General features: G+C 36.7%; 1 protein-coding gene across 5 annotated transcripts in view; it reads left to right on the top strand.

The window, feature by feature from the left end:
* Nucleotides 1-26,847, top strand: part of ELP4 (elongator acetyltransferase complex subunit 4) — a 280,207-nt gene that overhangs the window by 28,549 nt on the left and 224,811 nt on the right. For all 5 annotated transcript variants that reach the window (XM_089309947.1, XM_051825657.3, XM_051825667.3 and 2 more), the window contains exon 3: nt 8,426-8,547. In XM_089309947.1, the coding sequence (XP_089166073.1) occupies nt 8,426-8,547 (122 nt within the window). The remainder of the gene's footprint in view (nt 1-8,425; nt 8,548-26,847) is intronic.

Here is a 26,847-nt window from a genome sequence, read left to right as displayed (position 1 = left end):
TTTAGTTTTTGACATATTTTAATATTATAGTAAACATGTTTTTATTATAGTAAAAAGGCTTAATGCTTCACAAAATAAAAAGCTTAACAAGGAAAAGCAAAAAGCCCCTAGTTTAGTGTGTAATTCTTTCTATTTCTTCAGTGTGTAATTCTTTTTCTCTCTTTCCTTATTGATACTACCCTAATTCATGCTATAATCAACTACTCTCATGGAAATTATAAGAGCTTCTTAAGTGGTCCCTGCGTTTAATATTTCTATTACTTAGTCCATTGTCTAGCGTTGTCAGGATTGAACTAATATGAAAATCTTATGATGTATCCTGGCATAAGATCTTTCTGTGCTCCCTATTGATCTTAACAATAAGTTCCAAGTTTTAACACAAGGTCAAGGCTTTAACCATCTACCATGACTTATTCACTTCAGCCTTTTATCTTCACAACCTCTTGCTTTTCTTCTTGTTTTGTGTTTATCACCCCAACCTTTTAATTCCAATAAAGTAGTATTATTGTTCCAAATCTTCGTTTATGTTCTTTCTTATTGCCTATTTTCCCATCTCTTAATCATCTTTTAGATCTCCACTTAGATATATTTTTAAGGATCATGATGCTTCCCTAAACTTCTACTTTCCTTCTCTGTATCCATATTCAGTATTCCTCCTAAATATTTCTGTAGTATTTTTTCTTTTTAAAATTGTGTGTGTGGTGCTGGCTGTGACATAGTGGGTAAAGCTGCCGCCTGCAGAGCCAGCATCCCATATGGGCGCCTGTTCAACTCCCCACTGCTCCACTTCTGATCCAGCTCTCTGCTGTGGCCTGGGAAAGCAGTAGAAGATGGCCCAAGTCCTTGAGCCCCTGCACCCTCATGGGAGACCCGGAAGACACTCCTGGCTCCTGGCTTCTGGCTCCTGGCTTCAGATCAGCACTGCTCTGACTATTGCGGCCAACTGGGGAGTAAGCCAGCAGATGAAGACCTATCTCTCTCTCTCTCTCTCTGCCTCTCCTTCTGTGTAACTCTGACTTTCAAATAAATAAATCTTTTTTTTTTTAAATATTGTGTGTGTATGTGTGTGAGTTTTTCATTATAATTTAAAGAGAACACTCTATCTGCTGGTTTACTCCTCAAATACCTGCTGGGCCAGGCCAAAGCCAGGAGCCAGGAGCCTCATCGAAGTCTCCTATGTGGGTGGCAGGGGCACACATACTTGGGCCATCTTCTGTTGCTTTTCCCAGGCTATTAGTAGGGGACTGGCTCAGAAGTGGGGTAGCCAGGGCACAAACTAGCACCCATAAGGGATGCTGGTTTCACAGACAGGGACTTTACCTGGTATACCACAATGCCAGCTCCTGTAGTATTCTTTTTATTTATTTATTTATTTGATTTATTTGAAAGGCAGAGTTATGGTGGGGGACAGCAAGATAAGGTCTTCTTTCCATCCGCTCCCCAAGTGGCTGCAATGGCTGGGACTGGGCCAGGCTGAAGCCGGGACCCAGGAGCACTATTGAGGTCTCCCACATGGGTGCAGGGGCCCAAGTACTTGGGCCATCCTCTGCTGCTTTTCCAGGTGCATTAACAGGGAGCTGGATCAGAAATGGAGCAACCAAGACTCAAACCAGTGCCTATATGGGTTGCTGACATTACAGAGAGCAGCTCCACCTACTACACTACAACACCAGCCCTGTCCTATAGTATTCTTTATCTTTTCATGGCACTTACTACATCTTATTGAAATATTTGATCATAATCGTCTACTTTATTCAATAGACTTGTAAACTGTGATCATGGTAACCCTGTAGGGACACAACATAATGAATGAATGACTGAATGAGTGAATGATTTGAAAGTTAATAGGAAATAGGTAGTCATGGAGAATTGTTTTTTTTTTAACTTTTTTATTTTCATTTTTATTTGAAATTATGAGAGAGAAAGAGAGAGGGAGTGGGAGAGAGCTATTCCATCTGCTGTTTTACTGCCCAAATGGCTGCAGCATTCTAGGCTGGGCCAAGCTGAAGCCAGGAGCTAAGAGCTTCTTCTGGGTCTCCCACATGGGTGCACTTGGGCCATCCTCTGTTGCTTTCCCAGGCACATAAGCTGGAAAAGTGAAGCAGCCACTACAAAGCCACAGCTTTGGTCTGTGCTGGAGGGAGAAAGCGTTCAATTGAATATTAAAGCTTTAACATTGACTATTCCAAGTTTTAATAATTGAAATGTGAGAAAATAATGGAAGCAGCCCCAGGTATCATTAAAAGTGAGAAAAGAAAACTTGTGTCATTATCAGTGTGCTTTACTACTGTAGAATAGAGCAGGACACTTTCATATCTCTCAACCTAGAAATTAAACTATTAATTCAGGCCAAAATTACATGTGCTTTTTGGCAGTTCTGTCACATCATTATCGTTTTTACTTGCCCAGTGTTATGGGGATTCACTAAATAGATTAATTAAATGCTTATTATACAACCTCAAAATTTGTTTCACAAAATCGGTAATTTTCAGCTTGATAAAGCTTAGTGTTTTTGCTAATCCCTAAGTAGATGATCTTCTTCCTATTAGTATTTCCTGCCCCACAGGGCTCTTCAAGAAAATAGAGGTGATAACTATTATTGTGTGTGTGTGTGTGTGTGTGTGTGTGTGTGTGTCTATGAGAGACTATGTTTTAGCCAAAGTATATTAGATTTGTCTGGTTTATAAAACTGGATATGTTTTTGTTGTGTTCTCCTTAATTCTACAAATATTTAGTACATGTATACCATGTGCCCAATGCTAGGGATATAATAAGATGCATTCTCTGCCATGTGAATCTTTTAACTTCCTGGGAAATTTTCAATAATGTGTATTAAAGCTTCTGTGGAGGTTCAGATGGTGCACATACTGAGTATTTCACTCATACTGGAGGAAAGCTTCTCAAAGGTAGTACTATATCATCTGAGTCCAGGAGGATTTGAGCAAATTAGTTTCCCAGTTAGCAAAAGGAATTATGCAATGATCCTGAGATAGGAAGCAATATGTTCATTTCTAGTAAGTAGCTTTAAGTACTTGGCTGTTCCTGGAGTATGTCTTATATGGAAGGGAAGTGTTGAGAAACAGCAACACGAGATCTAGAGAGGCTTGTATATCTTTGTTTTTGGGTGTTTTTCTCCTGAGAGCAATGAGGAGCCATTAAATGTTTAAAAAGGGGAAGGGAAAAGGTTAGATACTCTTTAGAAAAAATACTCTTGAGTATGTGGAGAATAGTGTGGAGGGATCAGGAATGGAAATACAGGGCCAGTTGGAGGCAGATGACAGTGAGAGATGGTGAATTAAGCTAAGTTTTTAGCAGGAAAGAAAGAAGGAAGTTGATGGATTCTAAAGATTTTAGGAATTTGAAGTCATTGGACTTTTTGACTAATTGTTAGAATATAAAGAAAAGGAAGAGCTGAAGGCAAAAATAACCATGACTAACATTTATTGATCGCTTAAGTATGTGTAAGGCACAATGATCCAAGTATTTAATTTTGTCATAATCCTATTAGTAGTTATAATTTTGTTAATCCCATATTATAGTTGAGGAAATTCAAGCCCATAGCAAATGGGTAAGTAATTTGTCCAATTAGTATGTTCACATAGGAATATTGGCAATAAGAAAGGGAAATAGATGGCTTGTTTCCTTATATAAGCAAGTGAATTATAAAATCCTGTTAGCACATAGAAGCAAAGTTAAGATTATATAAAATATAATTATATAAAATATAAAGCAATATAAGCAAGTGAATTATAAAATCCTGTTAGCACATAGAAGTAAAGTTAAGATTATATAAAATATAATTATATAAAATATAAAGGCCTCTGGACCTTTCTGATTAAGATAACCATCATGTCTGATAACAATATAACTAGATCAATAGACTTTCGTAACTTTTGGATATTTTTATCAGTAGCACTTTACATTATCATAATTTAAAATCTGTTGGGAGGGTCTTTATTCAATCTCCATCTTGGTTATTGGTCTATATAAGTTTTCTATCTCTTCATGCCTCAATTTTGGTATTTTGTATTTTGTATGTTTCCAGAAATCTATCCATTTCTTCTAGATTTTCTAATTTGTTGGCATAAACCTATTTGTAGTATCCTTTTCATCTCTGATTTTTTTTTTTTTTTTTTTTTTTTTTTTTTTTTTTGGACAGTGAGAGAGAGAGAGAGAAAGGTCTTCCTTTTGCCGTTAGTTCACCCTCCAATGGCCGCCACAGCCAGTGCGCTGTGGCCGGTGCACTGCGCTGATCCAATGGCAGGAGCCAGGTACTTCTCCTGGTCTCCCATGGGGTGCAGGGCCCAAGGACTTGGGCCATCCTCCACTGCACTCCCGGGCCACAGCAGAGAGCTGGCCTGGAAGAGGGGCAACCGGGACAGAATCCGGCGCCCCGACCGGGACTAGAACCCTGTGTGCCGGCGCAACAAGGTGGAGGATTAGCCTAGTGAGCCGCGGCGCCGGCCGTCTCTGATGTTTTAACATGGATCTCCTCCCTCGTTTTTTGGTTACTTGAGTCAGTGGTTTATAACTTTGTTTATTTTTTAAAAAAACAGTTCTTCATTTCACTGATCTTTTATGTGTTTTTTTTTTTTAAATTATCAATTTTGTTCTCTAATTTTTATTTCTTTCCTCCTAATAATTTGGGTTTAGTTTGTTCTAGCTTGTCTAGGTCCTTGAGATGCATTGTTAGATCATTTATTTGAAGCCTTTTCAATTTCTTAACGTAGGCACTAATTGAAGTAAACTTTCCTCTTAACACTGCTTTTGCTGTATCCCGGAAGTTTTGATATGTTGTGGTGTCGTCTTCATTGCTTTCCAGGATTTTTCTTTTAATTTATTCTATGACCAACTGTTCAATCTTATTGTGTTTGCGTATTTTCTAGAGATTTTTAAGTTGTTAATTTCCAGCTTCATTCCATTGTGGTCAGAAAAGATACATGATATGATTTCAAGTTTTTTGAATTTGCTGAGACTTGTTTTATGGCCTACCATATGGTCTGTCCTAGAGAAAGTGCCATGCACTGATGAAAAGAATGTGTATTCTTCAGCTGTGCGATGAAATGTTCTATAGGTAACAATTAGATCCATTTGGTCAATAGTGTAGATTGGCTCTGTTGTTTCTTTGTTGATGTTTTGTCTAATTCATCAGTCCACTGATGAAGGTAGGCTGTTGAGATCCCCTATTATTATTTTTTTAAGATTTATTTATTTGTTTGAAAGAGTTACAGAGAGGCAGAAGCAGAGAGAGAGAGAGAGAGAGAGAGAGAGAGAGAGAGGTGTTCCATCTACTGATTCACTCCTCAGATGGCTGCAATGGCTGGAGCTGCACCGATCCGAAGCCAGGAGCCAGGAACTTTTTCCAGGTCTCATACTCAATGCAGGGGCCCAAGGACTTGAGCCATCTTCCACTGCTTTCCCAGACCATAGCAGAGAGCTGGATCAGAAGTGGAGCAGCCAGAACTAGAACCGGTGTCCATATGGGATGCCAGCACTGCAGGCTGCAGCTTTACCCACTAGGCCACAGCGCTGGCTCCCCCTATTATTGTATTGGAGCCTATGTCTCCTTTTAGATTCATTAACGTTTGTTTTAACAGCCAAGTGCCCTAGTATTGGGTACATATACATTTACTATAGTCACATTTCCTGTTAAATTGATCCCTTAATCATTAATTAATGTCCTTCTTTGTCTCTTTTAACAGTTTTTATTTTAAGATCTATTTTGTGTAATATTAGGATGACTAGGTCTGATCATTTTTATTTCTGTGTCCATGGAATATCTTTTTCCCTCCTTTAATTTCTGATATGTGTGTATCTTTGTTGATGAGGTATGTTTCTTGTAGGCAGCATATAGAGGGGTCTTATTTCTTTCTTTCTTCTTTTTTTTTTTTTTTTTTTTTTTTTTTTTTTTTTTTGCTTATTTGACTGGTAAAATTAGACAGTATGAGAGAGAGACAGAGAGAAAGGTCTTCCTTCCATGGTTCACCCCTCAAATGGCCGCTAGGGCCGGTGCTGCGCCAATCCGAAGCCAGGAGCCAGCTGCTTCCTCCTGGTCTCCCATAAGGGTGCAGGGACCCAAACACTTGGGCCATCCTCCACTGCCTTCCTGGGCCACAGCAGAGAGCTGGACTGGAAGAAGAGCAGCCGGGACTAGAACCTGGCTCCCGTATGGGATGCCAGTGCTGCAGGTGGAGGATTAACCAAGGGAGCCACGGCACTGGCCCAAGGGGTCTTGTTTTTTAAGCCATTTGGACACTTTATGTCTTTTAATTGGATAATTTAGGCCATTTTCATGCAAGGTTATTGTTGATGAGCAATGACTTAGTCCTACCATTTTTTCATAAATAATTCCATTATTTGTTTTGGATTTCCTTTTTACTTTTAACTAGAAAGTTTTCAGCCTTCACATTCTTTCATGATGCTGATTATCTTTCTCTGTTTCTATTTGTAGCCCATCCTTAACTATCATTTGTAAAGCTGACTGGCTGGTGACAAATATTTTCAATTTCTGTTTCTTTTGGAAGGTCTTTATTTCACCTTCATTTATAAATGAGAGCTTTTCCTTGGTATGGTATTCTGGGTTGACAGGGTTTTCATTTAGGACATAGACTATGCCTCTATTTTCTCCTAGCCTGTAAGGTTGCTGATAAGAAATCATCTGTCATTCTAATTGGAGATCCTTTGAAGTTAATCTGGCATTTTTTTCTTGTACATTTTAAAATTTGTTCCTTATGTTTTGCTTTTGAAAATTTGACCATAATATGTCATGGTGAAGGACTTTTAGGGGTTCTGTGTGATTCCTGCACTTGGATGCCCGCATCTTTCTCCAAATTAGGGAAACTTTCTGCTGTTACTTCACTGAGTAATTTTTCTAAGCCATTCTGTCATTCCATACCTTCAGGAACGCCTAAGACATATATATAGGTGGTTGTTTGATGGTATCCCATGAATCTCAAACACTGTTTTCAGTTTTTGTAATTGTTTTTTGTCTGACTGAGATGTATCCAAAGATTTGTCTTTTAGCGTGGATATTCTTTTTTCTGCTTTACAGAGTCTGTTGTTAAGGCTTCCACTGTTTGGGGTTTTGCTTTGTTTTATTTTGGACATACTGAATTCTTCATTTCTAATATTTAAGTTTGATTTTTTTTTAATATCTATATCTCCTGGCAGAATTGCTCATCCATGTCATGTATGGATTTCTTTAACTCATGTATTTGCTTCTTTTGGTTTTTGTGTAATTGTATGACTATTCTTTAGAATTTCTTTTCAGGTGTTTCATCGATCTATTTATTGTCACATAACAATATTGAAATGTTGTGGTTTTTTGGGGGAATCATATTGTTTTCCTTGTTCATGTTTATTGTATTTCTATGTTTATTTTTATGCATCTGTGGAAACACTTGATGGTTTTCGCCTCTTAGGGCTTTGTTCTTGAAATGTACCTCTATAGCTTAGTTGAATGCCTGCTCCTGCAGCGGATATCCAGAGGTGTGTTCTGGGTGGGCCCACAGAGCTCTGGACAGTGCTCAAGGATGGGGCAAAAGTCCAGAGTGATACCCACATTGGGTGTGGTCGTTCTCCTATTTTGTCAGCTTAGGTATTCAATTAATATTTTTTAAATAAATTGATGATGGCTACTCTCCCTTTAGACACTGCAGTAAGTTTACTTGTTTCTTTTTTTGGGTATGGTATTCAAACTGCTAAAGGATAGATACCTAATATTAAACTGTAGGCATGTAGCCTGTCAGCACAATGGAGGAAACAATGATAATTTGAAGCTGCTTTGATTATGTAGTAAAATCTTAAAAACATAATTCATTTGTGCAGCAGAATCCTCTGAAATAATAATTTGATCATTATAATTTGGAAAAAAGAGATGAAGAAAAACACAAGACAGGAAAATAGTTATACAATTTTTGCAAGTATTATATAATTTGGAAAAAAGAGATGAAGAAAAACACAAGACAGGAAAATAGTAATACAATTTTTGCAAGTATTACTTATATAATGTTATTCATCAGGCTACATACATCAAGTGCTTTATTATTACGACATGAAAGAACTAAGATGCAAGTTTATAGACTAGTTGGTAAGTAGTAATGGTCATTTTAGTGGTGCATAGCCTGAGAAAATTCCCTGCGACTTAGTAAGAAAAAAAACTCTCCAATTCACTTATGTTATAAACATACATAATCCTGTAAATTTTGTAGCTGTCAGAGTGTAGTACTTAGAGAATAATCTTTGGAATCAGCAAGTCTGTGTTAAAGATTCTTACTTCTCATTGACTATCCTGAAAATTACCTTAACCTATCTGACTATGCCTTAGCCCCCTCACATACTTGTTCTAAGGGAGAAAAATAATAAAAACATGTGAGAGTGCTTGTTCTATGAAACGGTACTGAATGTAACCTTCTCTTTCTTATAGAAGAGGATAAATACAGTATTTATTCACCCCTGCTCTTCAAGTATTTCCTGGCCGAGGGAATCATCAACGGGCATACTTTATTGGTCGCATCTGCTAAAGAAGACCCCGCTGACATTTTACAGGTATAAAATATGTTAACTCAATAGTGCATTTTGAATACTTCATGAAAAGAATTCATATATGTAATCAATATATATATGTATGCAAACTACATTTAAATGCATTAATGGAGCTGTACTTTTTTTTAGAAATTTATCAATGCATTAGATTCTCAAGGTCACAGCAAATGCATGATAATTACAACAACACAATTGTAATCAATTATGTTAATGTGATGTTAATACAAAGAGAAGGGGGGGGGCACCGCAGCTCACTAGGCTAATCCTCCGCCTTGCGGCGCCGCCACACTGGGTTCTAGTCCCGGTCAGGGAGCCGGATTCTGTCCCGCTTGCCCCTCTTCCAGGCCAGCTCTCTGCTGTGGCCAGGGAGTGCAGTGGAGGATGGCCCAAGTCCTTGGGCCCTGCACCCCATGGGAGACCAGGAGAAACTCCTGGCTCCTGCCATCGGATCAGCATGGTGCGCCGGCCACGGCGGCCATTGGAAGGTGAACCAACGGCAAAGGAAGACCTTTCTCTCTGTCTCTCTCTCTCACTGTCCACTCTGCCTGTCAAAAAAAAATACAAAGAGAAGAGAGTCAATGTACCTCATAAATACAGGGTTTTGTTTTTGTTTTTGTTTTTTGTTTGTTTGTTTGTTTGACAGGCAGAGTGGACAGTGAGAGAGAGAGAGACAGAGAGAAAGGTCTTCCTTTTGCCGTTGGTTCACCCTCCAATGGCCGCTGTGGCCAGCCCACCGCGCTGATCCGATGGCTGGAGCCAGGTGCTTCTCCTGGTCTCCCATGGGGTGCAGGGCCCAAGCACCTGGGCCATCCTCCACTGCACTCCCTGGCCACAGCAGAGAGCTGGCCTGGAGGAGGGGCAACCGGGACAGACTCTGGCACCCCGACCGGGACTAGAACCCGGTGTGCCGGTGCCGCAAGGCAGAGGATTAGCCTAGTGAGCCGCGGTGCCGGCTTTTTTTTTTTATTTTTTTAAAAATTTATTTGAAATGCAGAGTTACAGAAAGAGTAGAAGAGATAGATAGAGGGATCTTCTATCCACTGGTTCACTCCCCAAATGTCTGCAACTACCATGGTTGGGCCAGGAAGAATCCAGGAGAGTGGCGTTTCTTCCAGGTCTCCCACATGGCTGCAGGAAAAATATCCTTTAGTTATTTACCTCTGATTATAGCATTCTCATTTTGACCTGATTAATCTATTTTCATTCTAACTATTGCTATGTAGAAGCAGATTTTCAAAATATCTAAGCCTTTTTTTTATGATTCATAAAGTATGACTTAACTCTTAAGAAATCGTTGGGGCAGGCGTTTGGCATAGCAAGTTAAGCTGCCACCTGCAATGATGGCATCCCTTATGGGCACAGATGTCTAGTCTCAGCTGCTCCACTTCTGATTCGGCTTCCTGCTAATTTTCCATGGGAAAGTGTTAGAAGATGGCTCAAGTACTTGGGTCGTTGCACCCACATGAAAGACCCAGATGAAGCTTCTGGCTCCTGACTTCAGCTTGGCTCAGCTCTGGTCATTGTGCCAAAAGATGAAAGATTTGTCTGTTTCTGTCCTGCTCTCTATATAACTCTGCTTTTCATATAAGTAAGTAAATCTTAAAAAAATAATAAATAAATTCCTTAAAGGAAACAGAATTTTTTTTTAAGATTTATTTTACTTAGTTGAAAGAATTAGAGAGAGAGGTAGAGCCAAGGAGACAGAGAGGTCTTCCATCCACTGGTTTACTCCCCAAATGACCACAATGGCCAGAGCTGAGCTGATCTGAAGCCAGGAACCAGTAGCTTCTACTGGGTCTCCCATGGAGGTGCAGGGACCTAAGGACTTGGGCCATCTTCCTCTGCTTTCCCAGGTCATACCAGAGAGCTGGATTGGAAGAGGAGCAGCCAGGACTTGAATCGGCACCCATATGCAGCGCTACAGGCTGGGGCTTTAACCTGCTACACCACAACGCTGGCCCCAAGAAACTTGAATTTTTAATCTTCACCTTGAAACTATTAGATGAGATTAGTCTGGGCAATTAGATTAGTTTAGTGTGGGAAATCACCACTATAGGATTTCAAATAATGGAATAAAAATAATTGGGGTATCTATCTGTCTATATAAACAGCAAGTTATATGACATCTATAATATTTTAATTTCTACTTAAGCAAAAATATACTGGTTCCCAAGAACTATAATATTTGCCATTTTTACTACAAACTTTATAGCTTTATTCTAAATATATGTAATTAAATTAAAATGTTCATAAATACAAAGATTGTTGTATTGAAGAAGTAATATACTACATAGTCGTGATACTGGAGAATGCTGGGAAAAAGTAAGGAAAAACAGCTGTAGATTATCTGATAATTATATTACCAAGTATACCAAATATATAAATCAGAACAACAATATAGAAATTGGAAGTAATAATTAAGTAAAATTGTTTTGCTTAAAGAATGACAGAGATGAATAAGCAGTAATGTTAAAATGTGTGATTAAAATATCATATCTTCTTTAAGCCAGGCATACTTTTTAGCTTAGAACAATTCTGACTTTCAGAATTCTTAATTTCTTTGTCTAGGACAGGACCCCAACTTAAGACATTGTTTGAATAGAATCCATGATCTAAAGTCACTTCTCCATTTAATAGTTGTAATTTCAGTACATAGTCTACAAAATAACAAATAAATATGTTATTTACAATGAATTTGTAGGATGCTAAATACTGTTACAATAACTGTGAACAACACCAACAAATTTTCCATAAAAGTTTGTTTCAGAGCATAAAGATTATGCTGACAGTCAAGTTAAAACTGGAATGGTTCCTTCACATGGATTAGATTTTGCTTACTAAATAGTATTACTGGATTGGGTCTTGTGGCACAATTTATTAAGCTATTAATTGGAATCATAGTGTGTACTTGAGGTGTCAACTACTCGATTTCTCATTCAGCTTCTTGCTATTGCACCTAAGACACATTAGATGATGACCCTGGTACTTAGGTTCCTAACCACCTCATGGGAGACCTGGTAAGAGATCCCAGCCTTGGCTGTTGTAGGCATTTGGAGAGTGAATCAGTGGATGGAAGATACCTCTCTCACTCTCTCTCACTCTCTCTTTTTCTCTTTCATTTTGTCTTTCAAATAAATAAATGAACCTGTAAAAAAAATATTGAGGGGCCAGCACTGTGGCGTAGCAAGTGAAGTCGCTGCCTGCAGTGCCAGCATCCCATATGGGTGCTGGTTCGAGTCTTGGCTCCTCCACTTCTGAGCCAGCTCTCTGCTATGGCCTGGGAAAGGAGTAAAAGATGGCCCAAGTCCTTGGGCCCCTGCATCTGTGTGGGAGACCCTGAAGAAGCTCCTGGCTCCTGGCTTTGGATCAGCACAGCTGTGGCCGTTGCAGCAAATTGGGGAGTGAACCAGGGGATGGAAGACCTCACTCTCTCTGCCTCTTCTCTCTCTGTGTAACTCTTTCAAATAAATTAATTAATTTAAAAAATATTGAAATTGACATCCAATTGAGAAATCCTTGTATTTTTTTCTGTTTGCAAGGCCTATTTTCCCCTTTGATCATTTTTGGTTGTTTAGTTTTTCCAACATTTTCTTTTTTTCTTTTTTTTTTTAAGATTTATTTATTTATTTATTTATTTAAAAGAGTTATGCAGAGAGAGAGAGAGAGGTCTTCCATCTGCTGGTTCACTCCTCAGTTGGCCGCAGTGTCTAGAGCTGATCTGATCTGAAGCCAGGATCCAGGAGTTTCTTCCAGGTTTCCACATGGGTTCAGCAGTTGGGACATTTTCCAGTGCTTTCACAGGCCATAGCGGAGAGCTGGATCTGAAGTGGAGCCGCCAGGACTCAAACCGGCGCCCATATGGGATGCTGGCACTGCAGGCAGCCGCCTTACCTGCTACACCACAGCACTGGCCCTTACAACATTTTCTTAATGTTTTATTTGTTCTGTTGCTTTTTTCTGTCACTTGAATTATCTTGGTCAATTTCTGGACAGTATGCACCTTCTAGAAACTATGGAAAAAAGGTCAAAATCATTGTCATAAACTATACCAGTTCTTCATAGCATATTCTACAATATACTGAGCCTGAGATTTTATATCAAACATCTTTTTAGCATCATAGGAAATTTTCACCTTTCCAGAAATAGGAATTCCTATGCCTGCTTTTAAAATAAAAGGCTTATTTTTCTTTCTTGCCTCTAAGCAACTCAGATAGTAATGTTAAAACACAGCACATGTACTTGCACGTTTTCCTTTAGAAAACCATATTTTTATTTCAGAGTAGTCTGTGACATCTTTCTTAGATATTTTGAATTTTTACAAGTTAGTTTTAAAGATTTTATTTTACTTATCCTTCTTTAGATTATGTGAAGACGTTTGAGGTTATAAAAGAGATAGTAGCTTTTTCATCAGGCTTTCATAAATATCCTGTCATAAATACAAGTAGCAAGACACTGCAGGCATTTATACAGCAATTTTATAGGGGAGGTAAAAAATATAGTTTAAAAAGTAAACTCTGAAAAAGGTGCAGCAAATCTGAACAAACTGCAAAGTCTAGCCAACGTGGATTAATCAGGACCACAGCTGTCCCCATGTACTTAACAAATTAAAAACCAACCAACCAAACAAAAATAATAACTATTCCCATTTGCCAGAGTAGAAACCTCAGAATTCATGTACAGCAGATTATTGTGAAGAGTTTTGCACTGGAGATGAGCCTGAAATAATCATATCTTTTAGGTAAAATAGTTGTCTGTCCCTCAGAACAACTGTTAATTAATATTAGTAGTAATTAATAGTAATACCAAAATATTTGCTAACCAACAGTAAAATATACAATATATGACATCTAATTAAAACGTAGTAGGCTTGCTAAGAATCAGGAGAATGCAGATTATAAAGAGGAGAAAAATCAATTTAAACAAAAAATAAATGGCATACAGAATATAATTACATAAGCATATTAGTTTTTATTATAGTTGTATTTTAAATATTCAGTAAGCTAGAGGAAAAGAGCTTCCAAATAGAATGAAAATGATATACTCATGATTCTAAGGTGTTTGGCAAACCTCAGTTCTAAAAGTCCTGAAGAAAACATCTTCACCCTGCACCCCATGGGAGACCAGGATAAGTACCTGGCTCCTGCCATCAGATCAGCGCAGTGCACCAGCCGCAGCGTGTCGGCCGCAGCGGCCATTGGAGGGTGAACCAACGGCAAAGGAAGACCTTTCTCTCTCTCTCTCTCTCTCTCTCACTGTCCACTCTGCCTGTTAAAAAGAAAAGAAAGAAAAAAAAAAGAAAACATCTTCAAGGCATATCATCAAATTACTCAAATTACTCGAAACAAGTGATAAAGGGAAAAACTTGAAAGTTGGAATAGGAAAGCCACGTTTCATAGGCAGGCCTGAGGATTAAAAAAAAAGAAAGAAAGAAAAATTGGCAGCAGACTTTTGGTTCCATGAAGTGCAAACCAGAAAACAAGAAGGCAAGAAGGTAACTTTAAAATACTAAAAGAAAATAATTAAAAAAAATACTATCCATCCAGAATTTTATACCCAGAAAAAATATCTTAAAAACAAAAAAAGGGGCCAGTGTTGTGATACAGCAGGTTAAGCTAGCACTTGTGGTGGAATGAGAAGGCCATGCCAAGATGGCCACTGGCAAGCGAGCGTCAGTTACTCAGGAATGGCTTTGAACCCACCTGGCAACGGAGCCGGCCTGGCAACAGGCTGTGATTGGATGGCTTTGGAAACCACATGGCAATCAGAGCCTGCTTGGCAACAGGCTGTGATTGGATGGCTTCAGATACTGCCTGGCAACAGGATGTGATTGGTTAGGGCATAGACCGCCCTTTGACCAGATTGGCTGCCTTGGCTATATAAGCTGTTGTACCAACAGAAATAAACGAGTCTGCAGGCTGCTCCCCTCTGGCCCGCTTTCACCCAACTCCCAGGGTCTGTGTGGTGACTCGGCGCCTCTTGCCCCCACCACACTCCTGCTCTCAGAACGAATCCACCACAATAAGCACTTGGTGATGCAAACATCCCATATCAGAGTGTTGGTTGGAGTCCCAGCTGTCAGCTTCTGATCCAACTTCTTGCTAATACACCTTGGGAAGGCAGCAGGAATTGCCCACGTGTTGGCCCCTGCTACCATGTGGAAGAACAAGATGGAGTTCCTATCTTCTGGCTTCAGCCTTGCCAAGACCTGGCTGTTGTGGCCATATGGGGGGAGTAAACCAGCAGATGAAGGATACATTGTACACACACACATACACACACATACACACACACACACCACACATCCTATTGGTTCTCTTCATAGAGAGCCCTAATTAGTGTACTTTTTAATGTTTTAAAAAGTTTCTCTTGCTCTGGAATATCATAGATTTGTTTTGAAGTTGTTCAATTTTCTGTAGCTTTCTCCACTCCAGCTCCTAATTTTTTGGAATTTGGGTGTGATTTGATATATTGTATTGTGAAATGATTACCACAATTATACTAATTAATACATCCATCACCTCACAGAGTTACTATTTTTTTACTACGTAAATCTACTCTTACCAACTTTAAAGTATATAATACAGTATAATTAACTACTCTTTACGTTAGATCCTCAGCTTACCTGTCTTATAACTGAAAGTTTTATATCCTTTGAACTACATCTTCCATTTCCCTTTCCCTCTAATCACTGTCAGCTGCCATTCAACTCTCTAGCATAGGTGCTTTGAACTAATGACTGTGATCTACTGCCATAATTCCTAGTATGCTTTATATTTTGCTTTTTGAGTATATTATCAAAGATACTATAATTGGTACCACAAAACATGTTTTTTAGCATTTGATTTATGGCATGTAAGGTTGCAAGTTTGAATCCTGCGTCTTAAAATTCAATTTTATTCTCATGATGACTAGTCTAAGACAGGTTGTTTTTATTCAAATAGCATGTTTGGGGGTAGGCATTTGGCTCATCAGTTAGGCTGCCATTTGGGATGCTTGTATCACATATTGGGGTGCCTTGGTTCAAGGCCTAGCTCCACTCCAAGTTCCAGTTTGGGGAGACTCAGACTGAGCTCCTGACTCTTAGCTTTGGCCTGGCACAGCCCCAGCAGTTGAGAATGCATCTAATCTCTCCTTTTCAAATGAATAATTTTAAATAAATAAATTGTGATATTGAATACTATATTGATAAGTAAGGTTTTCTATATAATATTCAATTAGAATTCCAGTGTGTCCAATTCAATTATAGTGATACTTAAAAATTTCGTCTTTATCAGTCTAGCAATGAATGACCAAATCAGACATTAACAGTGTTTAGGATACACTGTAGGGTTGGGGGGGGGGGTGCCGTAATAGCTTAGTTTTAATTTTATGATGTATACTTTGGGGATTTCTAGAACCTATAAGCAAGGCAAATATTTCTGATACAAGAAAAGGAAAAAGACTAACTTATAGATGATAATTATCTTAAAACTGTGTATAACTAAAAGACAAGTAAAGGATAAAAAACCTATCAGCTGCCTAAGATATATTATATATCAACCCAGCAATTTATCCATCATCCTTTGAAAACATATTCATGCCTATTGTAGTCAAAGCTTCTCAAGAAGTCAGCATTAAGATGAACTGCTTAAAAATTACAGCCCTTAGAAACCCTATAGAACAATATACATGATGTTGTTAAAGATTTTTAAAACACATATGGTAAGTATTCATCAGTTAACTTTATCTAAAAGAATTTTCTTGATCATCTCAAACATAGTATGAGTATTCACCACAAAAAAATTTCTATTGAATGTTTTCTAAAAAAATCATAAAAATTATATTTTTATGTTAAAATATATAAACATTTATGCAAACTGATTTTTTTCATGAAATAAAAAATTGGTATGCACCTCAGATACAAATATTTCTTTACAAATGCTTTCATATTGTATCTTTTCATAATTTTTAAAAAAGTTTTAGTTTTGTTTTATCTGTAGGAGAAAAAGAGACAGACAGAAAGGTCTTCCATATGCTAGTTCTCTCTCCCAAAAGCCTGTAACATCCAAAGTTGGACCACACTGAAAAAAACAACCTGGTTTTCAATCTGAGTTTTGCATGTGGGAGACAGGAACCTAAGAATTTGAGCGTCATCTGTTTTACAGGGTGCACATTAGCAGGAAGCTGATTGGAGGCAGAGCTACGACTCAAACCCAGACTTTCCAAAATGGGATTTGCGCATCTCAAGCAGTATCATGACTTTTGTGTCAAACACGGCATTTACCTTTTTCATAATTTTAGGAATATGTATCATGTCAATATTTATAGGATTAGAGAAAATAAAATATTTTAGAAGTAAAACAAATGCTATTTCATTATATACCAAAGTCAATTTTATAAAACTTAATTTGAATATTTGCTTCTGATGACATGTCAAACAAGTAATGTTCACACAGAAAGAAGTATGTAAGAATACAGCAAGGGGTGAATTCCTGACTTGGTGCTTTAAATTTTTTTTGGTTATTTTTATATCCAATATGCAGTGTCTGACATGAGCCGCATTTAAAACAAAGTTGGAGGCTTCAGTGCTTTAAGTAAACTTAAAAATTGAAAGTTTCAAAATATGTGCTCAAGCAAGTAGATGGTTACCAGCAGGAGAGTTTTAACTGCTTTGATGTCTCATAAAGGAATGTAGCATATAGTGTCTTTTTAACATTAAATATGATATCAAACAAATAGTTCAAATAAAGTGAGACTTTCCACATTTAATATATAGAAAATATTTCATAATTGAAAGTGAATACCTGTCTGCTCTCACATTGTCTTATGACTGGTCTTTCTGAAGGAAATGAATACAGAAATATCTCAGATCCAACTCTTGTTTTGCTAGTTCTGCCAAAAAATAATGACAACTATAAAAATGGAGTTAAAAACCTTTGATGAGCCAGATACAGGAGTGTTCAAAAAGTTTATGAAAAAAGAACTTTTGATACAAAATGGAATCTTTATTTTGATGCAAAAATTTTTGAAATTGTGGATAGTTTTTCATAAGAAACAATTTCCAGCTGGCGCCGTGGCTCACTTGGCTAATCCTCCACCTGCGACGCCGGTACCCCGGGTTCTAGTCCCGGTCGGGGCGCTGGATTCTGTCCCGGTTGCTCTTCTTCCAGTCCAGCTCTCTGCTGTGGCCCTGGAAGGCAGTGGAGGATGGCCCAAGTGCTTGGGCCCTGCACCCACATGGGAGACCAGGAAAGCACCTGGCTCCTGGCTTCAGATCTGCGCAGCGCGCTGGCCGTAGCAGCCATTTAGGGGGTGAACCAACAGAAGGAAGACCTTTCTCTCTGTCTCTCGCTCTCACTAACTCTGCCTGTTAAAAGAAAGAAAGAAAGGAAGGAAGGAAGGAAGGAAGGAAGGAAGGAAGGAAGGAAGGAAGGAAGGAAGGAAGGAAGGAAGGAAGGAAGGAAGGAAGGAAGGAAGGAAGAAAGGAAGAAAGATTGTCCACTAACTCTTCCACAGCCCCTTGTACTTGAACATTTTTATTCATTTTCAAAGTTGTAATCTTATAGTGATTCAATACAAAAGCAACATGGTATGTTATAGATAATTAATAACCACTTTCTGGTTCTTTTATCATTTCATTTTACAAGCTTTATGCATACCCAATACCTTTTAAGTAATATTTTCTGACCCATTTTTATACTTTCTAGACTATGTGATAATAATTTTTGTATTTTCTTAAAGCTGTTTTGGCATATGTTTCCCTCATGTAAGTGCATTTATTAGAAGAGCTCTTTGAGGTGAGAGCAGTAATCAGAATGTTCCCTTCATTTCTTTTTCAACATGTTATTTCTTTAAAAAAATATATATATATCAGGCCATCAATACACTTTTCAGGGCTCACTACACTCTAGTTGAGCCGGAAATTTGCTGTTTGACCCCAGGGTTTCACTCTTTTTATTCTCCCTGGCTACTGTGAGAGCTTATTTAAAATTCCAAGTTCTCCTCTGGCAGCTACAGTTAGAACTTCTTTGGCAAAATGAAAAGACTAAGAAAAAGCATGCAAAAGCTCAGTACTGCTTCCAGTGACCTACATTTGTAGCCAACTTTTAAAGATGGCATGTGCCTGATTTTCCACTAAGAAAATGAAAAGCAAGATAAAAATGTAAAGAATAAATTCACTCCCCACCTCTCTGTTACTAGCTAGTGAAAACCACTATTACTGTAACATTATAAACACACATTGGTGTTGGTGTTTTATGGGTCAATCAGTGAAGAATTTAGCATGCATAAAATTTGGCTGTCATATAGCAAAATTACCATATCTTACCATAGGGTATTTAGCCTCAAGAAAGTGCATTCTAACTGCAAGACCTTGTGTGAGTCATTTAACCTTTCCTATTAAGAAAGGGTAATACCTATCCGGCTACCTTATTCTAGAGTTCCAAATTGAAAATGAAATAACTGGGGCTCTGTGAAAACAGAGCTTTTGGGAAAAAAAAAAAAGCTTAAAGTACTTATTCTGGGCCTCAAATTTATTTTCAAAAACTGTTTTGAATCCTTAATAATAGTTATAAGTCCTTTTAGATAGTTATTGTTATGTGCAAAAGAAATGTTAAAATCTTAGAACTGATAGACAATTAATTATGCAAAGTGACTTTAGTTCACTGCATCCATCTTTTCATATTATGATATGTTAATAAAATCAGGGTCCTTGAATGTGCTTATTGTTTGCATAATATTCATTCTGTAGTTTCTGTTATCTAAAAGCTTGTTTTTGATTCCCAAGACAGGGTAGATAATATTAAGCAGAAGACTTAAATTGGAAGTAGAGAACAAATCTGAGACCATGAAGTAAAGCTTCCATTTTTATTTCCTAAAGCAGATTTAATATATAGGCTGAGATAGAATTAACCCTATGTGATGCCTTTACTCAGTTGCCTCTACTTCTCTGTAATCAAAGAGCAGAAAAAGAATCCATTATTCTATTATCACCGATTGTTCTACAGAAAAATACTTTTCAAATTTAATTATACACAGTCCCATGTGGTACCCTGTAGTACCATAGTGATCATTTTCCATGATCTGGGGTCATTCTGGAAAAATAAAATGACTTAAAACAAATAATTGCCACTTATGCCTTCCTGATCAAGAAATTTAAGTGATCCTGGCCTCTTCCATGGAGATAATGCCTCATTACATTTCCTTTTGAAGGCATTTCTTTGGTGGTTGATAACCTTAAAACTTTAGGATACTTCTTTTCTGTAAGTTGAAAAAGTCTGTGACCTCTGTGCAAGATGTAATAATGATATTAAATATCTTTTCCAATATCTTAACTTCTCTTAAAACGATTATATTTAGAAAGCTTCAGTTATAGCAGATGTTTAGAAAATATTTAATTTGTTCTCAATAGGGACACTTTAATACTTAAAGGAATTTTGTAGAGAATCTTTTGCAGACACCTAGATCCTGCTGTAACTAAATAATTATTGTATAACCTGTTTGCACAGCATGAATTATCAGCTATCACATTTTCTTAAAAACATGTTAATAAACCTTGTACAGTGAATATTTACTAAGGGAATTATTGCCTGTGGTTTCATTAGTTAAACTTTTGAATATCAATGATTAAGTGGAAACACCAGTGCACTTTTTAAAACATTTCTCAAAATGTATTTTATCGAAGATTTTTCCTATAAAAGAAGTATACACACACATACACATACACACACATGGTATCTATACACACATGTTTGAATATGTGTATACAAGAGAAATTCAAAGAATTAGTGGAAAATGGAATTAAAGGTAAGTTTATTTTGGTGTGAAAAAGTTTGGAGATCTGTGCATATATAACTTCAAAAAGTTTATGAAAATGCATATTATGAAGACTGTGCCATTTTTTTGCACCAAAATGTATGTATGTTTTAATTCTATTATTTCATGAACCTTTTGAAATTTCCACATAATATTCCTTTGAGTACAACTTGTATTGGTGTGTGAATTACCCAAAGCCAGTTCAAACATTGACAGCATCTGATATATAAATTGTATTTTATAAAGGAACTTGCCAAAGAAAAACCAGTTTTTATGGATAGAAGTATTAATGGATACAGTCCATCCTTGTTTCTCCATAAGTGAAAGCATGTGATTTCTATTTAAGCTTTCTTCTTACAAAAATTATTTTAAGTAATGATATTTTGAAGTAATATATAACACAAATTTTATATTTTGCTATATAAAATTTATAAAATCTTAATCTATGTAAGAAAATAGATGCAAATAATAGTGTTTATGCAGCTTGATGATTTTGATTTTTATATATATGTGAGAAAATAATGTAGAACCTGATAATATCATAGTGCCAAAAAACTCACTGTATTATTTCTCTTTAAAGTAAATGCTATTAAGTCAATAGCATCCATAGGCAGTTTGCAAAAGCATTTAGCTACCTTGCTCAAAATGTAGACTTTGGTATTAGTAGATACATTGCTAGAACAGAGATAATGAATGTAAATCTGCATGTGCCTCATTTTCCCAGCCACACTATTACATCTGAGTAGAACTCAGGGATTAATTACATATCCAAATTGTTTTGAGATCCTTCCATGTTAGGAACTTTTTAAAAAGTGGTGGTTTAGAATGTAATATTTTAAAATAATTAGATTATGATTTGTGTTTAATGAACAGATTTTTTTTTATTGCTGGATATAATCCTTTCCCTTCATTTCTAAATTCTTAATGCGGACTTCTGTTTCCTATTTTTCATATTATCCTATTCCTTTCCTCTATCTTAATAAAAAAAATGAAGAAAAGATTATACAGTCATCTCAATACATTCCTGGTTTACGTGTTAAAAAGAAATGTGCTAGGGCTCCATGGAAGAGTTTTGAGAACACAGATCTTAACCCATTGATTTCCTTTTTTCTTTTCAGATTTGTGTATTGATGTAGTTGCCAAATGAAACTATCATTTTTGTCAATTTAGGAGTTTAATTAACACAATTTGTGTTTACTGAGGCAAAAGTGCTTTTCACTTTCTTACAATAACAATTATTTTAACCACCTTTATATTCAAAAAGAAAAAACTTGAATTGCGCTAAGATATTTCCTGATCCAAATTTAATTTAGTTTCAAATATCCATGGAAATAAGTTAATCCATTAATTAGTAATTTAAAATCTCTGAGTTTTAAAAGTTCTTGAAATGAAACATTCTGACATTCAGACTTCCTGAAATTCTGCTATTTTTCTGAATGTTTTTACTAGCTAAAATCAACCCTCACCCATTCTTTTAAATATTTTAATTGAAAATAATGTGGAGACTATACCTTTAATAGATGGATACTCAGGTTGGATGTCTGCAGTATTTTGTATTTGAACTTTTGGAAACAGTATCTTGGTAATGTTTTCTCTGTTATCTTGGTAATGTTTTCTCTGTCTAACTTTTAGAAAGTAGAAGTTGCCAAAACAAACTCAAAAAATCAACAAAGTAACATACTTACTGATAGAATATAATATACTTACTGATACATGGATAATGCTTAAGTAGTATTAATTATACAGTTACCAAAACCTGCAAGGATCAAAAGATTTTATTTTTAAGAAGGATTTCTCATGCTGCATGGATTATGTTGCTACATAATAGCTCAGTAGTACTTCTCCTGAATTGTAAAATAGCTTAGAGAGGAGTATGATGCCCACGGTTGGTGTAATGCATTGGTAATTAAGAGGGTGTGAGGTTAAGCTTCATTAACTGCTGAGGGATTGTATCTTGGTTTTTATTATGCCCTAGAGAACATAAAAAGTGAGAAGGGGTCAAACTGTTGGAATTAGATTTTGCTTGTGCATCTGCCAAAACAAAGACCACAAAATAATATAGCAGTAAGCATAGAAAGGCATGAATTGAAAAGGGAAGAAATACATTTACAGCATCTTATGGGTAAAGATAAATGTTTCTCATGAAAAAATAAAAATACTTAAATAATTTTGGTATTAGAAGTTTGTAATAATTAGGTTTCGTATGGGATTCATAAGTAGAAAAACTGTTGTTTTATACAGAGGTAATGCCATGTTTTTATTCATATTTGTTAATTTTCTGAAGTGTTTCATTTGATTAAAAGAAAGGAATTTTATTCTTTCCATCCTACTTTCTGTATAAAACTTAAGAAATCTGCTTTTTATTTTATTCATTCGTACATTAGAACTGCAAGCACCACACTTCAGAAAAGAATAAAAAACTCTGGCACTTTGTTTTGTTCTTGTATTTTTTTAAGAAGAAACACAATGACAACCAGAGAGTATGTTCTGTTGGCACTCTGGGCTAGAAATCAAGGGGTGGGAATTTTCAAAAGTGTGAGAGGGGACCCTAAGCTATGATTGATAGCTGTAATAGCAGAATATTAAGGAGCTTTATTCAAATGCTCTTGAAATAGAGATTTTATCAAAACATTAATAAAGTTTTTGTGTTTGACTATAAACAGTCATATAGATTATAGCTGACCCATCTCTGGGTATACTTCAAAAATTTTAGGACTTCCAAATATGATCACAAATAAAATATATACTCTTAAATAATAAATTTCTGAGTATTAGAATACAGAAGTACCAAAATATTCCTTCTTTTCCTCCAAACTATTATTTTTAATACAATTTTTGCTTGAATTATACATGGTAATATTGAAACCATTGAGACAGAATTTTCCTACGATGGATTTTCTTTTTTTTTTTTTTTTAAGATTTTATTTATTTATTTGAGAGGTAGAGTTACAGACAGTGAGAGGGAGAGACAGAGAGAGAAAGGTCATCCTTCCATTGGTTCATTCCCCAGTTGGCCGCAATGGCCGAAGCTATGCCAATCTAAAGCCAGGAGTCAGGTGTTTCTTCCTGGTCTTCTATGCAGGTGCAGGGGCCCAAGCACTTGGGCCATTTCTACTGCTTTCCCAGGCCATAGCAGAGAGCTGGATTGGAAGAGGGGCAGCCGGGACTGGAATTGGCGCCCATATGGGATGCCAGCACAAGCGGAGGATTAACCTACTGCGCCACGGAAGCCACCCCTGTATTTTCTTTTATAGAAATATAGGATGATTTGATACTGTTGCTTGGGATCCAGTTTCTAGCATCCATTTCTACCTCACAAGACTTAAACCCATACTACTAATGATTCTTAATATATATGGGCCAAATTTTCTAATGTTATTTTTATTCTAAGTAAAACTATGGTAAAAATACTTAAGACTAATCAGGTCTTACTAAAGTGAACTACTAACACAATACAAATAAATTTCTATACTATAATGGGATTCAATTTGATATATATTTATGCAAAGCTTAGAAACCAAGACACTAGGGAAATTTGGGCTTACTTAATGCAGAAAAGCCATATTTTATCAGATCTGAAATGCCAATAATTGTAAGAGGCAGCATGATTTTATGTACCACTAAGAGAAAAATAAATACTACATAAGGCCAGCACCATGGCTCAATAGGCTAATCCTCCGCCTTGCGGCGCCGGCACACCAGGTTCTAGTCCCGGTCAGGGCGCCGGATTCTGTCCTCGTTGCCCCTCTTCCAGGCCAGCTCTCTGCTGTGGCCAGGGAGTGCAGTGGAGGATGGCCCAGGTGCTTGGGCCCTGCACCCCATGGGAGACCAGGAGAAGCTCCTGGCTCCTGCCATCGGATCAGCGTGGTGCGCCGGCCGCAGTGCACTGGCTGCGCCGGCCATTGCAGGGTGAACCAACAGCAAAGGAAGACCTTTCTCTCTGTCTCTCTCTCTCACTGTCCACTCTGCCTGTCCAAAATAAATAAATAAATAAATAAAACTACATAAAGTAGGACAGAGTATTTCTTTTTTTTTTTTTTAAGATTTTTATTTATTTATTTGACAGAGTTACAGACAGTGAGAGAGAGAGAGACAGAGAGAAAGTCTTCTTTCCGTTGGTTCCTCCCCAAATGGCTGCCACGACCAGAGCTATGCCAATCCGAAGCCAGGAGCCAGGTGCTTCTTCCTGGTCTCCCATGCGGGTGCAGGGGCCCAAGCACTGGGGCCATCCTCCACTGCCTTCCTGGGCCACAGCAAAGAGCTGGACTGGAAGAGGAGTAACTGGGACTAGAACCCAGCACCCACATGGGATCCCAGCGCTGCAGGCAGAATATTAGCCTAGTGCATCACGACGCCGGCCCCAGTATTTCTTTTTCATTTATAATTTTTATATTATTGAAAGAATTTTACTACACTTCTTTATTTTGTAAATCATAGCTCAGTAATATATAAAAATATTACTCTCTTGTGAAATGTTCCAGCAGGAGAAAAATTATATTAAAAATGTTTTTTCTACTGTGATTAGCAAATACGAATGTAGGAACTGGACATTTGTTGAGCAAATATTTTCCCAGAGTTTAATACTGTTTTAAATGCTATAAAATACAACCTTTAAAATAAGGGGAAACAATCTAATAATCAGATTATTTTAAGGAAATGCTATAGTCCTAAAATGGTAGATAAAGTTAGTATGTTGCAAGAAGATTTAGGAAATCTTTTATTTTTAAAATTAAATCAGCCCAACTGAGAAAATATTTTTCAAAATTTTTGCTAATACACAGAGAACAGATTTTATGTATTTCAAAGATTAAAATTATATCATTTTAGGATTATTTTATGTATTTCAAAGATTAGATTGTAACTTCTTAGAATTGTTATCTTCAGAGGCAATATTGATAAGATTTTTTATTTACTAGTTTAAAACTTTTTAAAGTATATTTTTTAGGAATTCTTTGGTAGATATATATCTTTATGATTTTTCAACTAAAATGTTCTTATTTACATACAAGAATCTGAATTAAAGTGAACCACAGAATTTTCTCCACTCGCACATTCCACTCTACTATTCTACTACCCTATGAAAAATCTTCCAACATTGATTTGTATTATTTTTAATTTCTCTCATAACTACTGTTAGAGTTGTGCATAATGCTTTTGCCATTTATTTTTTGATCTACCAATTATGGATTGTACTGTTAATTCCCCATTGCAGAAGGTAAAATAATAACAACAAACATCTGCCATCACTTCTTCCTGAAGTCTTTCCTTTGGTAACTATAACTTTCTTGCATTGTCAGTGATAATTAGGCCAACTTCCCCTCCTTTCCCAGGCTTATTAACAGGGAACTGGATCAGAAATGGAACAGCCCAGACTTGAACCTGCACCCATATGGGATGCCAGTATCATAGGCAACAGCTTAACTCACTACTCCACAGCAGTAGTCCCACCGTGACAACTCTTAAATTCTGTTTTCTTTCACTACAGTTATGGAATATTTTGTCTATAAGTGCATTTGTATACTGAAAAACAACAGTATTCAAAAATTTAAATTATATAAATAATTGCTCTTCAGGATCATAATATACTTGAACCCATTGAAAAGGAAATTTCTATGGCACTGAACGGAGCCTCCAAAAATATTGAGTAACAGTCCCTTAGTTACTTAATATCATACCATATTTTTAGTTTTCTCAGTTTCTTCAGGAATATTCCTAACGCTTTTTATTCTCATCCCAACATTTCTAATTTCTGATACACACACACTCACACTCATACAATGAAGATATTATATATTGTAATTATTACAATGTTAACAGTTTCTGAATTATTTTTATAGTTTCTATCTCTTTAGAGGATCCCCTTATAATACTGCTAGGTCATATCCCCAAATAATTTCTTTAGTACAGGTTTATAGTAGGTAAGCTTTTGAAGCATTGTATGCCTTTAAAATGCCTATATTTTGGGGTGATATTTGATATGGTAGTTAAGATGCCAGTTTGAAATAATTCAGTATATCAGAATTTCTTTCTCGCAGTTCTGCTTCCAATTCCAGCTTCGTGCTAATAACCACCCTGGGAAGCAGGTAACATAGTTGGATCCCTGCTGTTCATGTGGATGGCCTGTATTGAGTTCCCAGCTCCTGGCTTCAGCCTGGCTCAGTCCTGGCTATTATAGCCATTTGGGGTGTGATCAGGTAGATGGAAGTTCTCATTCTGTCTATTTGTCTGTGTGTCCTGTCTCTATCTCTCTACCTTTAAAATAAAATCTTGATTAAAAATATTTCTTTAATAAATATGTACTAATGCTTATCTATCATAGATAATTTTTTCTGGATGATGAATTCTATACTCCATATAAGCTTTCCGGACACTTTGAAGAAATTGTTCCATTGTCTTCTAAATTCACTTATTGCTGAGATATGTGGTGTTATTAATCTTGGGCTTTTTAAAATTAAATCTGTTTTTTTTTTTTTTAATGTAGAAACCTTTTGTTTAAGGTATACAAACTGC

The sequence above is a fragment of the Oryctolagus cuniculus genome, chromosome 1, assembly GCF_051225735.1.
Source record: "Oryctolagus cuniculus isolate XC-2025 breed Fujian yellow rabbit chromosome 1, ASM5122573v1, whole genome shotgun sequence".
Lineage (NCBI taxonomy): Eukaryota > Metazoa > Chordata > Mammalia > Lagomorpha > Leporidae > Oryctolagus > Oryctolagus cuniculus.
Note: the sequence above shows the minus strand (reverse complement) of the source record. Positions and strands in the feature narration are given on the sequence as shown.